Below are 16528 nucleotides of genomic sequence, written 5' to 3' on the forward strand. Positions count from 1 at the left end.
AAGATAAGATAAGATAAGATAAGATAAACCTTTAATAGTCCCACAATGGGGAAATTGCACTGTTACAGCAGCAGAAAAAACACTCAGGATTTACACAATAATACACAATAATAATAAATACTATAAACAGTAAACAGTATGAAAAAAGAAGAAGAAGAAGGCTGCACATAAAGCACCAGTTTTTAAGTCCAGAACAGAGTATGTGTGCAAGTGGTTTGTGTGCATGTGGTTTGCTCAGCACAGCTGGTTGTACAGTCTAACAGCCGCAGGAAGGAAGGACCTGCGATAACGCAGACCATGTGACTTCCTGTATACGTGTATACGGAGAGGGGAGGAGCAGCTAAAACTGAAAGTATTCAGTTAGTTCAGACTCCATTTTAACTAAACAGATCAGGAGGAGGAAAACTGAAGGCTGAGGCAGGGTGAGTGTTAATAAGACATTATTATTATTTTACTGTCAAAGTCTCTGTCAGTTTTGTCCCTGTGAACTGTAGAGAGAAGAAGACTCAGGATGAAATTCTATCCACACAAAGAGACAGAAAAGGAGGATGAGAATGTTGAGTGTGTTACTTCCTGTTCTCTCAGTCTTGCATGCGACTCTTGATCAGACTTGTGTGTCTGAGTTCACAGTCTGTTTTACTGGTTTCCTTCTCAGACTGACTGAAGTCAAGAAGATGAGTGTTCGTGTGAAGCGAGAGGACAGAGCAGAGTGTCCAGGATCCAGCTGTCTGTCTATGAAGAGTGACTGGTCCAAACAGTTTAATCCTCCATTCTTCAGTATTGAACCTGGACCCTCAGACACAAAGTAAGAGAACTGCTACAAACCTGTGAACCTCCAAACTTTGGGCTATAACAGTGTTTAGTGTGTTGAGGTCCTGCAGTTGTCGTCTCTGTCTGTAACAGCTGCTGTAGTGTCGACAGAAAATCAGTTCTTCCTGGTTCTTCTGGCTCATCAGTGTATTAATACTGACTGCTGAGGCTGCTTGTTTCTTTTGAAATGATCTGATTAAAGAACATTTTTACTTTCACTGATTTTCCATATTGTTCTTACTACCAATAAATCCCATATGCAGAGTCAAACCCACACAGAATGTGTATCACAGCCTGATAGATCTGATTCCTCTGAGCCAGGAAATATTAAAACACATCAGTGAACCACACTGTTACACTGGGTGACATGTTCCTTCATGTTCGTGAACACACACACACACACACACACACACACACACACACACACAAACAGTCCCCAAGAAATGCAATATTTGCTCCTGTTTCTCTGATAAAAACTACAGACAACAGGTGTCTTAGGAAATTAATGAGCCTTTTTAAAAAATAGTATTTATAAAGATTTTCATCTTCAGTATGAACATTTAATGATCAATTGACACAACAGTGTTGTTTATGGATGCTGGTGTGTTGCCTCCATCCTTCAGTATAGTGTTCAGTGCTACAATGGTGACGCTGCAGGACGTCAGCTGAGAGTTCCCAGAATGACTTTGTCCTCAGACAATTTATCAGTGATTGATGTGATATGAATAAAAATGTGTTTGTGTTTTCAGAGGTCAGGACCACAGACTAAGAGCAGAGTCTCCAGGATCCAGCTGTCCTATGAAGGGGGACTGGTCCACAGACTTAAATCCTCTAGACATCAGTAATGAACCTGGACCCTCAGACACAAAGTAAGAGACTGTTTCTAGTGTAAACTGACCTGAAGATGATTCAGTTCTCAGACATATTTGAAGGAAACAGGGAGACACCAGGGGCCAGATCCATAAAACTCTGTGTCCACACAAAGACAGAAATATGCACACACACTCTTTTCACCAGATTTATAAAGCAGAGCTTTCTCATGTTACTGTTTTATCAGTCTCAGTCGGTGTGAGAGTTGGTGTATGAACATGAGCCTGATTGCCACTTCCAGAGTCTGTAGACCTGTCACTGAAAAGAAGGACAAAGAAGAAACACAGTGTCTCCAGGTTGGAGGTTCCACTTTAATGATTTACACGTCCGAGCCTTTAACAGCTTCCAGACATTGTGAACCAAATCTGGATATTTGTTCACAACAATCAACAGAACATTTAGTGTCAGCACAGGTCGTGCTGCTAAAATCATTTGTTGTCAGGTTTCTGGGATTTAATGACTGTTGGAAAGGAGCAGAATGTCCTCACACTGGACTGTAGCTCCCAAAAAAGTTTGATTAGACTGAAAAAGGAAACACTTGAGTTAAATGGCCAACATGACAACGAGCTAATAGGACTCAATACATCATCAAGATAAAATACATTATCAGAGCCTGAAAGAATCCCAACAATCTCACAGTAATCCACCCAAAACATCCAAGAGTATTTCAGCAAGTTCAAATATTTGTTGGAAAATGTATAAGATATAAAATCTGAGAGAAAGATCCAGAACAAGAGCTGGACTGCAGACAGTCAGTCAGAGCAGCACTGTACAAAGTAAGACTGTACATCTGTCTGCTCATGTCATCATCTCTGAAAACAGGACCTGTGCTTTGATAGAGAGTCATTTGTTCTATCATACAGCTTTGACATTTAAGATGATTATAAATACAACAAAATGAAAAAGCTTTTCTTTGCTTGTCTTTAGTTTTTATGCAGCTGATGAAAGAAATGAGCAGATTCTCAGATTCTCTTTCTTTACTCTGACATTATTTCTTCTGTGTCAGCAGATTTTCAGCAGATAGTGGTCTGCAGGAGGTTTTAGATGAACATAAGATCAGTCTGAGGAGGAGATGTGAACGTGTGACTGAAGGAACTGAAGGAGCAGGAAGTGAAACCCTCCTCAACAGGATCTACACTGAGCTCTACATCACAGAGGGACAGAGTGAAGAGGTTAATACCCAACATGAGGTGAGGCAGCTGGAGACAGCTTCCAAGATGAAAACCTTCCATGACGCTCCAGTCAAGTGCCACGACATCTTTAAAGCCTTACCTGACCAACAGAGACGCATCAGAGTCGTTCTGACGAATGGCGTCGCTGGTGTTGGAAAAACCTTCTCAGTGCAGAAGTTCACTCTGGACTGGGCAGAGGGCTCTGAAAACCAAGACGTCAGTCTGCTGGTTCTGCTTTCGTTCAGGGAGCTGAACCTGATCAAAGATGAGCAGTACAGTCTTCTCATGCTGCTCCATGTTTTCCATCCAACATTAAAGAAGCTCACAGCAGAGAAGCTCGCTGACTGTAAAGTGTTGTTCATCTTTGACGGCCTGGATGAAAGCAGACTTTCACTGGATTTCAGCAACAGGGAGGTCGTGTCTGATGTCTCACAGAAGTCATCTGTCAACGTGCTGCTGACAAACCTCATCCAGGGGAATCTGCTTCCCTCTGCTCTGGTCTGGATAACTTCCCGACCTGCGGCAGCCAATCAGATCCCTCCTGCATGTGTTGACAGGATAACAGAAGTACGAGGCTTCACTGATGCCCAGAAGGAGGAGTACTTCAGGAGGAGATTCAGTGATGAAGAGCTGTCCAGAAGAATCATCTCACACATCAAGACGTCCAGGAGCCTCCACATCATGTGTCAGATCCCAGTCTTCTGCTGGATCTCTGCTACAGTTCTGGAGCACATGTTGACCACAGAGCAGAAAGGAGAGCTGCCCAAGACCCTGACTGACCTGTACTCACACTTCCTGCTGGTTCAGACAAAGAGGAAGAAGCACAAGTATGATGAAGGACATGAGACGAGTCCACAGGAGCTGACGAAGGCTGACAGGGACATTCTTCTGAAGCTGGGGAGGCTGGCGTTTGAACATCTGGAGAAAGGAAACATCATGTTCTACCAAGAAGACCTGGACCAGTGTGGTCTTGGTGTCACAGAGGCCTTGGTTTACTCAGGAGTTTGTACAGAGATCTTTAAAAGAGAGAGTGTGATCTTCCAGAAAACAGTCTACTGCTTTGTTCATCTGAGCATTCAGGAGTTTCTGGCTGCAGTCTACATGTTCCACTGTCACACAGAGAGGAAGACAAGAGAGCTGAGGACTTTCCTGGGACAAGACGACGAACAACAGGACTCAGACTCTTTTAGCTCGTTGAGACATATGAGACGTAGGAGACATATGGACGAATATTACTATAACAGCCACTCATCACTCGATGTCCTCCTGAGAGATGCCATGCGGAAATCCCTCCAAAGTAAAAATGGCCACCTGGACCTGTTTGTTCGCTTCCTTCATGGCCTGTCTCTGGAGTCCAACCAGAGACTCTTAGGAGGCCTTGTGGGTCAGACAGAGAACAGACCAGAAATCATCCAGAGAGCCATCGAAAATCTGAAGGAGAGGAACAGAGGTGATTTCTCTCCTGACAGAAGCATCAACATCTTCCTCTGTCTGATGGAGATGAACGACCGCTCAGTACATCAGGAGATCCAAGAGTTCCTGAAGTCAGAGAACAGATCAGAGAAGAGACTCTCTGAGATCCACTGTTCAGCTCTGGCCTACGTTCTGCAGATGTCAGAGGAGGTTCTGGATGAATTGGACCTGAACAAATACAACACATCAGAGGAGGGTCGACAGAGACTGATCCCAGCTGTGTGGAACTGCAGAAAGGCTGTGTAAGTCCAGACAGGATCTTTAACATTATCAGTCAGTGTAGATTAGTAGTTTAATTTTTCTCATATATGCACAGTATGAAATTATTCTCATTATTCTCATAATAGTTTTATAATCTTTAGGTCAGCTGTGTGTTTTTCTGGAGCTGTTTGTCAAACGTAGATTTTTCAGTTGGTTGTGATTATTCTTGTTAAGTTTTTCTGTTTATTTTTAAAAAACAGTTACATTCTACATTAATTTGTTAATTTATTCATGTTATTTTCAGTCTTTTTGTTTTCATGTAAACCTGATAAATCAAATTCACATTTCAGGTGATTCAACTCTACTGAAAACATAATTATGAATATTATCTTCCATTTCTGCCAATAGATCCCCCTAAATCCTCCACACTGCTCCTTTAAAGTCTTTCCATATTTTGTGTTAAATCAAATCAAATCAAATCAGGCTTTATTGTCATTTTGCTGTACATACAACTGTAGTGCAGACAAAATGAGACAGTGTTTCCTGGGTTCAGGAGAGTGAAGTTAAAAAAAAAGTTGTAATAATAAATACTAAGTGTGCTGTCTTTAAAAGTTAAAAATAAAATCTAAAGTTCATAAGTTAAAAGTGTTAAAAAGTATAAAAATGGAAAATATGTATTTTTCTTTAGTTCATAGAAATTGTATTAGAGTGAGTGTTCTGTACTTTTCTTGGTTTTTGGAAACAGCGACAGAGTGAGCGCTCTTTCCGTTAATATTCTAACTCGGATCTTTGCCGCTCCGCTCCGCTCTGCTCCGTTACTTCAGTCAACAAGTTAAGTCAGTAACGTAGACACGTGCTCATAAAGTTGGTTAATGTGGTTGCACACGCTTCAGCCTGAGAACATTACAGTCTGTAAGTATTGTGTGTGTGTGTGTGTGTAGTTTCCAAAGTGATATGTTTATTGTGTTGTGTTGTTAGCATTCTATGTTAGCAGCTACCAACAAACAAGCTAACTTGCGTATTATCTAGGTGTTTGTTTGCTAGCCCATTATATTTTGTAGTGAACAGTAGTGTAGTGATGTTTAACAGTCACAGTGTGTCTGTGACTTAAGTAAAAGCAAGAAAAGTCACACCTCACATTCTTCATTGGAGGACAGACCTTATCTGGCTGTCTAGCCTCATAAGGGTACGCGTGGTGAAGGCAGGACACTAAGTAAATAGAAAAGAAAAACACACTCAATCCCTGTGAACAGCCCCCTCCCCCTGACCCTCCACCTTCAAGACCCCACCCCGACTCCCCACATACCTCCCCTTATACAGTCTATGCTCCCCAAATATACTGCAAGATGCCCATTGTGCAAGATTGTCAGTAAATGTCCACAGCAGCAGACTGTCATTAAAGTGCCAGTGCTGAGCATTAAAGAGGCCAGTGCTGTCTTTGGGTTAGTAATGGTGGATATGTCTGTGATTCAGCTGTTCAGTGCTCTAACAGCTTGTGGTAGGAAGCTGTTGATGAGTCTGGAGGTTCTGCCTTTTATGCTCCAAGACATGTGTGTTTTCTCTCCTGGTGTAGAGGAGAGTAGAATCAGGAAACACAAACCTTCAGCCAAGAACAGAGGTCTGAATATATCAGAGCAGAATGAGAGAATTCACTATTCTTCTACACATTTGTCTGAGTCAGACTGATGAAGCTTCATTCAGCTGCAGCTGAACTCATGAAGTCATTTCTTACAGTGTAGTTGTGTTAGGAGGAGACCACTTCACAGTCAGTGTGGACCACAGGAAGGACGACTGCCACCAAAGACTCTTTAAATCAATGTGTGACATCTTACTGTTGGTTGAAGTCAAGAAATGTGAATTTGTCCTTTAATGTTGTTTAATTACACAAAGTTCAGGAAGAAGAAGGTCATGTAAAACCTTCAATGATGAAGAGGATTTGAGTCCAACATGTCTGATTTGATCTTTATCTTCTAATTCCAGACTTGACTGAGCTCAGCAGCATGTTATGAATCTGTGTTGACATGAATAGTTGTATGAATGTTGTGGTGACATTTGGATAATGTGTGTAGAAGGCTGACATTATGATGATCCACAATAAGAGAAGGACAAAGTCCCTCTACTCATGTTAGTGAAAGCTCATTGATTAGGACATATCTGATTGGATTAGAAATGATTTTTATCCACATGATTTATTCTTTATTCAGTTTGAGTTCCTGCAGTTTGTCAGAGATCAGCTGTGCTTCTCTGGCCTCAGCTCTGAAGTCCAACCCCTCCCATCTGAGACACCTGGACCTGAGGGACAACAAGCTGCAGGATTCAGGAGTGAAGCTGCTGTGTGGTTCTCTGGAGAGTCCACACTGTAGACTGGAGACTCTGAGGTCAGACTGAGAGACAGAAAGAAATGTTTCTTCTCTCTTTGCTTTATGATCTGTGATGTTTATAGTGACTGAAGTTAGGGGTGTGCGATATGACGATTTTAGATCGGGAAGACGATCTTGATGTTGACGATCTGCCAGAGGAGAGAGATCGTATTATCGTCTATAGGACACATTCTATTAATTGCAGCTCTATGCTTGCGCACAGAAGCACGAAATTTTTTTTTTTCCTTGGGCAACTAACAGCCTGCTTCACGTGAACATGACCAACCAATCATGGCAAAGTACGAGCAGTGCAGATTTTTTTTTTTTTTTTTTTTTTTAACTAGCCTCGCTGTTTTAGTCAAGCTGTAGCGGGTAGCCATGGCCGACTACGAAAGGTAAAGCTTGGAGTTGGTCCCCAAAAAGAACTCCAGTCGTATGGACAGTGTTGGGGAGTAACATCGTTCATTTAGAGAATAAATATAAACTCGTGAAACAAAGAAGTATCGTCACGTAATCCATTGATTTCAACAATGTAACTGTATTCTGAATACTATCTATTTAAACTGTAACTGTAATGGAATACAGTTACTCATAATGTGTATTCTAAATACGTAACGCCGTTACATGTATTCCGTTACTCCTCAACACTGCGTATGGAACTGGTTTGGGTTTTCTCCAAACGACAAAGCGCAAACACAACGAACCTCTTTAACCACCTGAAGAGGCAGCATCCGGAACAATTAGCTGAGAGCCAAGCAGCGAGGCCAACTACACATCAGCCAGTGGTAACGGCTAAAGACAATACACAGAAACAACCAACTATAACACAAGCCTTTGATAAAAGCACGCTGTGTGAGAGAAGTAGCAAACGGTGGAAAGAGGTGACTTTTTTGCCTTTAAGTTTTTACAAAGAAAATAGTTTGGTTCTAAATTAACTTCATTGTAAAAATGAACTGTGATAAAATCGTGATCGTGATTTTACCATTAAAAAATCGTGATGTGATATTTTTGCCATATCACCCACCCCTAACTGAAGTTAATGAGAGCTGTGTTTGACTTTTAGTATCTGACTGTTTTTAAGCTGCATCCTGTTGGTTCAGGTGTTTGGAGTTTCCATTTTCCAAACTTGTACATTCTCAACCTTCTTCAGCTCTGAACAGATGATGAAACACTCGACGCTTTCAAGCAGGAACTTTGTCTCCTAAACTCACATCTTTTATTCTTTATTCAGGTTGAGGGGCTGCAGTTTGTCAGAGATCAGCTGTGCTTCTCTGGCCTCAGCTCTGAAGTCCAACCCCTCCCATCTGAGACACCTGGACCTGAGTGGAAACTGGAACCTGCAGGATTCAGGAGTGAAGGATCTGTGTGGTTTTCTGCAGAGTCCAGACTGTGGACTGGAGACTCTGAGGTCAGACTCCATTGTTTACTTGTGTGCTGAGATGAATATGATGTGAAAGTTGTGCTTTATTCAGTATTTATTAGGTCAAATCTCCTTCAGAATTTCTAACATTCAAAGTGTGAAATGGTTGAAAGGAAGTTGTGAAAGTGCTGACTCTGATTTTCAAAGTGATTTTTAAAGCTTTGAAAATGATTTGGATTCTGACTCTTACAGTCCACATTGACAGTGTCAGCAGTTTGACTGAGTTGAGCTTGTGTTATTCACAAAGTCTCATTGAGATCAGGATGTTTGACAAGAACTGATCTGTACAACACGTGTGAGCAGGTCTGAAGGCACAAGTGTTCATAGCTGCTCCCAATGGCCTCACTCACAGGCACAGTGAAAAGCCTGCTGTCACAGAGAGGACACGTCACCATGGTTTAAATACGGAGAGGACATTTTCACACGGTGTCTCCTGAAGACATTCATAGAGCTACACTCAGCTGCTGAGCTGAACAGGGACACAAATATTTGTGGAAGCAATGAAAACAGAGCAGAGAGAGAAGTTCAAACCCTGGCTCCTTTCTCAGCTCCACACAGCCGACCAATCACTGAGCCCACTGGGTGTCAACGTCCCACTGTGTCTTTGTCACAGGGACACAAACTGTGGGACCCCCCCTCTAAGCTGACAGCCACCAGGAAGGTGGGGCCAGGAATCCCAGAATGCAATGCTGGAACAGCAGATTCAAATGTGTGAGCAGAGAGTGTTGGATGAAGCTGAACTTGCTTTGGACCAAAGACACATGACTGGAATGTGATGAAATGTCTCATTCAACACACTGCACATGTGCTGAATGTCTGCAGCTTCTCAAACTCTCAACACAAACTTCAGTCACACTCAAAACATCAAAGGCTCAAACTATGATTTCACACAATATGAAAGATTTCATTTGAAACCTTAGTGAACACTTTGAAAACTTTCTTCCAAACTGTTAAACCTGAGTGTGAATGTGGGACTTTTTGAAGGAGATTTGAGCTCAGAGATTTGATGCTGATCCACACTGAGCATCTTGTTCAGCTTCATATTTCAAACTCATTGAATGAAGATTGAAAATCCAACACTTGCTAATTGACTCTTTACTTTGGAACAATTTCATCTTCACCTTCAGTTGACTTTTATATTTCTTCACATACAAAGCAAATATTCCACATTAAGACAGAAAGAAATGTTTCTTCACTCTTTGCTTTATGATCTGTGATGTTTATAGTGACTGAAGTTAATGAGAGCTGTGTTTGACTTTTAGTATCTGACTGTTTTTAAGCTGCATCCTGTTGGTTCAGGTGTTTGGAGTTTCCATTTTCCAAACTTGTACATTCTCAACCTTCTTCAGCTCTGAACAGATGATGAAACACTCAACGCTTTCAAGCAGGAACTTTGTCTCCTAAACTCACATCTTTTATTCTTTATTCAGGTTGATTTACTGCAGGTTGTCAGAGATCAGCTGTGCTTCTCTGGTCTCAACTCTGAAGTCCAACCCCTCCCATCTGAGACACCTGGACCTGAGTGCAAACAAGCTGCAGGATTCAGGAGTGAAGGATCTGTGTGGTTTTCTGCAGAGTCCAGACTGTGGACTGGAGACTCTGAGGTCAGACTCCATTGTTTACTTGTGTGCTGAGATGAATATGATGTGAAAGTTGTGCTGACAGTAAAGTGCAGACATCACACTGATATTATACTGATCCACACTGAGGATCTTCATGGTAAAGTCTGTTTTCTTCTTCTGTGGTTTAGTCCACTGACTGTGGCAGAGCAATGTTGAGCTACAGATTTCAAAGCTTCATTTAACAAGAAAAAAGCTTCACTCTTTAAATCACATCCAAGTTTTTTCCACACTCACATCAACAAATATATATTCAGTATTTTCTTCTTCCAACACGACTAGAAAGTGATGAGACTAAAGTCAAAGTGACTCAGAAACAGCTCTGGAAAAAACTGAGAGACCACTGCAAATTCTTCTGAAATCAATATCTCTACAGGTATGACAGCCATTCCATTCCTGTGTATGTTGAATTCCAACACAAGCACACCTCAGTCTACTTAATGAGGTACTGATTAGGTGATCACCTGAACCAAATCCTATTTAATGAGGAAAAGTATAAAAACCACTGCTGTGGTCATCACTATGCTCTTGCAATAGGACTGGATGGATGGCACAAACAGTGCTGGTAGTACCTCAAAAGTAATAGCAATCAAAAAAATAACTATTGACCATGGCAAAACAGTTGAAAAGAAAAGTTTTGTTTGAGGAAAAGAGAGAAAAAAGAGGAAAATTCTGGCTTTACTGGCAGAGGGATACAGTGAGCGTCAGGTTGCTTCCATCCTTTAAATTTCTAAGTTGACTGTTCATAAGGACAAGGTCAAGCAGCAGACACTGGGGACAACAAAGCTACCGAGCTGAAGTCACTATGTCTTTATTGAAGCAGCAGCATGTTGTCATTAATATTAATGAGAGCTGTGTTTGACTTTTAGTATCTGACTGTTTTTAAGCTGCATCCTGTTGGTTCAGGTGTTTGGAGTTTCCATTTTCCAAACTTGTACATTCTCAACCTTCTTCAGCTCTGAACAGATGATGAAACACTCAACGCTTTCAAGCAGGAACTTTGTCTCCTAAACTCACATCTTTTATTCTTTATTCAGGTTGAGGGGCTGCAGTTTGTCAGAGATCATCTGTGCTTCTCTGGCCTCAGCTCTGAAGTCCAACCCCTCCCATCTGAGACACCTGGACCTGAGTGGAAACAAGCTGCAGGATTCAGGACTGAAGGATCTGTCTGATCTTGTGCAGAGTCCAGACTGTGGACTGGAGACTCTGAGGTCAGTAGAGGGTTGGAGTCAGTCCATGCTGCTTTCATCAGTATTGTACTAAACACAGTTCGTATCAAAGCAAAGATCCAGTGTCTCCTGTAAACCTCCAACCTTCTCAGTGGCTGCTTTCCTCATTGAAGCTGTGAGAGGAGAACGGGGACAGGCCTCAGGATGGGACAGAAAGACAGAGACACAGAGGACAGTCAGCCAATCACAGCAGCCACAAGCTAATTGTGATCTGTTGTTGTGTTCATGTCAACAGGAAATAAAGCTGGATCACAGCTGACAGCCTCACAGGATGTGTAGAGACAGTTGTCCTCATTGGTCCAACTGTCCTACCATCACATCTAATCTGAGACTGTTTGTTGTCTCATTTCAACACTAAAGAAGTGATGAGTTTGATCTTTGTCACAGCTCTGAGATCAGTCTGACTGCAGTCTGCAAATCACTGGCTCTGATTTCAGAGAAGCATCATGACATGTTGTCAGCATGTGGTCTGATACAGAGCAGAACCTCTGCTGAAGTCCAGTGATCACATCTGTATATCTGTCCATCTGTCAGATACTTTCAGTGACAGCCTCCATGTTTATTTGTCAGCTGATATTTCAGAAGCAGATCAGATGTTCATCAACACACAGAGACTCTTTCTTTAAATGGAACATGAGTTGACATGTAACAGCAGTGAATCCATCACTAAACTGTTTGTGCAGTAATGAAGCTTCATGACTCAGCAGTTTATTTCCACTGTGGACTTGAGTGAAATGTTCAGAGTAAACAGACTTGATGCTAAAAGTCTCTGCAGGTGTGTGAGCTTCCAGCTCAGTGTCTTCACTCCAATACGTTAACATGAGAGCTGAGAGGAAGCTGCTACACTACACAGCTGCTCCACTTCTGCTCTGAACAGGACTGAAGTCCCTGCTGCTCTTTATACTGGATGTGCTGCATCAGTGACTGACAGCTGATGAAGTGAGTCTCTGTAAACACTGATTTATCACCTCTGTTGTCTGTCTTCTTCTCTCAACAGATGGTGGTAATGATCTTTCCTAAAGGAGAGAGTGAAGAGGACGGTGTGTGTGTTGAGAGAGGACGAGCTGTGTCCTGATGATCCAGAGAGGTTGAAGCAGCAGCAGCTCTGATTGGTCCATGTTACTGGGAGGTAGAGTGGAGAGGAGAGCTTCATCCAGCAGTGACTGACAGAGGAACCAGAAGAAGTGGAGAAGACTCTCAGTGCTGCAGTCTGAACTGCTCTGAGAACAGCTCCACTGTCAAGTCCACCATCATCCCTGTGTGTTCCTCTGGATCTGAAAGAGAATCATCAGTGTATCTGGACTGCTCTGCTGCTGCTCTGTCCTTCTACACAGTCTCTGCAGACACACTGAGACTCCTCCACCTCCTCCACCCTCCACCTGGACTCTGTCTTTTTTTATTCACTCACAGATGCTGAACCCAAAGTGATAAATCAGATTAATCAGCTCCATCATGTGGTGTGATGGAGCAGATCTTGGAGGTTCATAGTTATGCAGTAAGTTGAGGCATCATTATGTGTCTGCTGTACAAAGTACACAAGACATATATTATTATTCACCATACTTCTTCTTCTTTAGTCCTGATGAACGTTCTAATGAAATATGTTTCAGTCTCTTTACCTTGCTCTGACTGACAGGCATTATGTTGGACCCGTGTGATGAACAAATGTCATGTAAACTGTCTTTTACATTACTGTTAGCAGCTGATGTTACTTCAGTGAAAGTCTGTAGCATTGTCAGCAAAATGTTCTTTAATTATCAAAGTAAAAGTAGGTAATGTGAAGGCAGCATTTAAATATTTTATTCAGCTGCATAGAACTATTTTTACTCATTTTATAAACTGCAAGGTGTTTTGTATAAATGTTAAAACTTCGTTTGTATATATCTTAATTTACTTGTAAAATACATATCAAAAGTCCTTGCGACTCAAATGTCTTCACAACAACAGTTAGCTGTTGAAAATGTATTCATGTGTGCACAAATGTGTTATATTAAAAATGTCTTCACTTATTTATGGATTTTATTCTGAATACTGAGACACTATGTTGTTAAAACAGAGAGAAGTCACATCTGTCCCAGAATGATTTTAGATCCCAGAGCTTCCACTTTGACTTCCTGGTATCATGTTGTTGAATGTGACAGACATCACTCACCTGTACTGATATGATATGATATGATATGATATGATATGATATGATATGCATCAGTGTTGGAAAGAAAGAGCTGCAGGTTAATGTAATAGAAACACATGTTTTTCTGTATGGTCCAGTCATTATTTGCATCTGTCACTGTAGCTTTTTTAGACCCATGGTGATAACTGACTTTTGTATGAATAAATCTGAAATAATGAGCTTACAGTGGGTATGGAAAGTATTCAGACCCCCTTAGATTTTTCACTCTTTGTTGCCATTAGCTCAAAAGCGTGCTTCTGCTAAATACTGAGCAAAGGGTCTGAATACTTATGGCCGTGTGATATTTCAGTTTTTCTTTTTTAATAAATCTGCAAAAAATTCCACAATTTTGTGTTTCTCTGTCAATATGGGGGCCTGTGTGTACATTAATGAGGGAAAAAAATGATGACCATGCTAATGATTTTAGCAAGTGGCTGCAATTTAACAAAGAGTAAAAAATATAAGGGGTTTTGAACACTTTCCGTACCCACTGTATGTTTTTATTGTCCTTGTTTCAGATCAGTGACTTCCAGGTGTTGGCTTTTAACTCTGAGGAAGCAAAAATGAAGGTTTCCAAGAAAAGATGAGAGAGAACGACTGAAACAGGAAAACAGAGTGGGTATTAACTGCAAGTCTCTGAAACGAATAGAACTATTTTCAATCATTTAAACCCACTGAGATTTAAAATCCCTTCTTTTTTTTTTTTTTTAGCAAGCAGAGCAATAAAGTGAACAATACAGGAAGTTACAGATGGACTGGTTGTTTATAACAAAAATAAACATACAATGTATATATGGGATATTGAATAGATTTAGGAGATCAGCTTGTGTAAAAAAATAAAAAAGTGAAATGTTGACTACACTTGATCAAACTATTGTATAAACTATTAGTAAACAAGTCAAATGAGAGACAGCAACAACAGGAAAAATACACATACAGGTAGACGCCTGTGCAACAGCTTCAAAAATGATGGTACTCATTCACATTTAATGGGATGAAAGTGTTGTGGCGAAGTGGGAAGCAACCGTGTTAACCAGGAAGGACCCAAATGCAGGACTCTGAGACAATGAAGTGCAGAGTTCACTTTTATTGAGAAAATGGCGTGGTGGGGAAGTGAGGCTGCTCTCGGCTGAGGCAAGGCAAAGTCCGTTGCAGGTAGAAGGTAATGGGTGGAATGGTTGATGGAGCGGGGGGAGCAGGTGTCCGGGAATGATTATCCTGGCAGTGGAGAATGGACAGGTGATCCTACAGGAACAGAGGGAGGACAAGATGAGTACAAGAATCAGAACAGCTGTGTCAATTACTGGTTGAGAACGTGACGTCCCCACGCTCAATCCTGGCAAGAGAGCCACACACACACACACACACACACACCACCGACCAAACAGACAAACGAGGACAAACAATACACACAAGGCAGGGGACATACAGGATACAAAAGGAAGGAGGAGGGAAACCTGAACTAGCCCTGAACAGAAAGGTGACAAATAAAAAATTCGGACTATGCTGTGTTAAAAAATGAGCCTTGTGTCCATATAGTACAAGAAAAAGAGACAAGCTGGAAACTTTTAAGGCTGAACTGCCAACCAGGCCAAGCAGGCTGCCCTATAGGTCCTCAGACCCTGAAACCCCCTTGTTTTGAAATGTGTGTCTCAGTTTTATAAATATCAAATGAAATGATGAGAGAGAGCCTCTCTATCATCTCTCTCTTTTTTGTAATGATCTTAAACTAACACACATCAAACCTGGGGCTTTGTAGTTTTCCATCATAAGATCACTAGTTGGTGTAGGACATATAGAGTGAGGTAAAGAGGACTCAGGTGGGGCCACACATCATTTTTGTCCCCACTGCCCAGAGTGACTTTATCCAGCCATGATCTCCCTTGATCTTCTTTGCAGGATAAACTTACCAGGAACATCACAGCCTCAGGTATTTAGTTTTTTAGTCAGGGTTACAGTCACTGTGCATGGTAAAGCCTTTAATGTGCCTCTGCATGAGCTGCTATGGTTGCTGTAAATTCACACAGAGTAATGGAACAAAAGTATCCTCCACAATCTGTTGTGTTACAGAAGCTCAGCATCATTTTATTGAACAAAGTCAAATCCATTGTTTTCTTTATACAAAGTTCCACACCACTTTTTTCTTTCCTTCATGTTTTAGTGCAAATCAATAGCGTAAGATGCAAAGCAAAAAAATCATTCAAACCCAATCAAAGCATAATATTCATTTCTTTTATTGAATTAAATGTAACCTTCAGACAGAAGTAACCCTGCCCAGCTGTCAACCTGCTTTTAAAGCAAACACATTCAGTGTTAGCTTGTTTAAGCTTCTTAGGGAAAAATCAGATCTTGCATATTGCACAGGTTTGCATTCATCCTCCACCTTCAGTAAATTGCTGCTTTTAAAGATACAGTAGTTTCCACTTTGAGCCGGACATTTTTCTGTAGATGAACCCACATTCATTATTTTATTGGCCAGTGTATAAGTGATGACTTTTTATGTTCTTGTTGTTTCTGTACTGTCAAGTTTTAATGTGACATTACAGCAATGAATAAAGAAATAAGCAGATAAATTAGGAAAGGAAAGAGAAAAAAAAGGGACATTTCCACACAGAGTAGAAAAATGTTTTTCTAATGAAGGGAAACATCAGTGAGCTCAGCAGGTTGAAGGGAGAAACACATTTATTGAGTGTTGAGTCAAAAATATGAGTTAAGCAGAGCCCCATCCTAAACTCTGTGTTAATGCTTCCAGATGTGTGCACCTGTCTTCAGTTTCTCTGGTTGTCCTGCAGACAGCTGTCCCACTGATTGTTTGTCCTCCTGATGCTGAACGGTTGTGCTGAGCGTGCATTTGGTTGGTCCTCAGTTGGTGCTTTATGCTAAGTGAACAGTAAGTTTGATGAGTGGCTGCTGTTCAGAGACCAGTGGGAGTGGTTGTATGTTGATGAGAGCTGTGGATGGTGGAAGTGTGGAGTGGAGGTGTGTGCTGGAGTGTTACATGTGTGATTTCCTTGGCTGTTGCTGTGAATGGGGGCTTTGTGGAGTGGGCTGTAGCAGGGCATTGTTTGGCCGAGGTGGTAAACCTCACTCGGTCTCATCTGGCGATCGAGCGAGTCAGTATTTGTCGTCCTGAGCAGCATCCACACTTGTTAAATATGTGGCGTTTGCTGTGTGTAACAGCACCTCTGCTCTTTTTCCTCAGAG

At 41.5% G+C, this 16528-nt stretch overlaps 1 protein-coding gene across 1 annotated transcript in view; it reads left to right on the top strand.

The window, feature by feature from the left end:
• Positions 1 to 359: 359 nt before the first annotated feature.
• Positions 360 to 16528, top strand: part of LOC121191844 (protein NLRC3-like) — a gene marked incomplete at its 3' end in the record, with an annotated part of 61120 nt that continues 44951 nt past the window's right edge. The window contains exons 1-4 of the mRNA XM_041053296.1: positions 360 to 422; positions 656 to 805; positions 1560 to 1679; positions 2690 to 4006. Coding sequence (XP_040909230.1) covers positions 675 to 805; positions 1560 to 1679; positions 2690 to 4006 — 1568 coding nt within the window. The remainder of the gene's footprint in view (positions 423 to 655; positions 806 to 1559; positions 1680 to 2689; positions 4007 to 16528) is intronic.

This window comes from Toxotes jaculatrix, chromosome 13, assembly GCF_017976425.1.
Source record: "Toxotes jaculatrix isolate fToxJac2 chromosome 13, fToxJac2.pri, whole genome shotgun sequence".
Taxonomy (NCBI): domain Eukaryota; kingdom Metazoa; phylum Chordata; class Actinopteri; family Toxotidae; genus Toxotes; species Toxotes jaculatrix.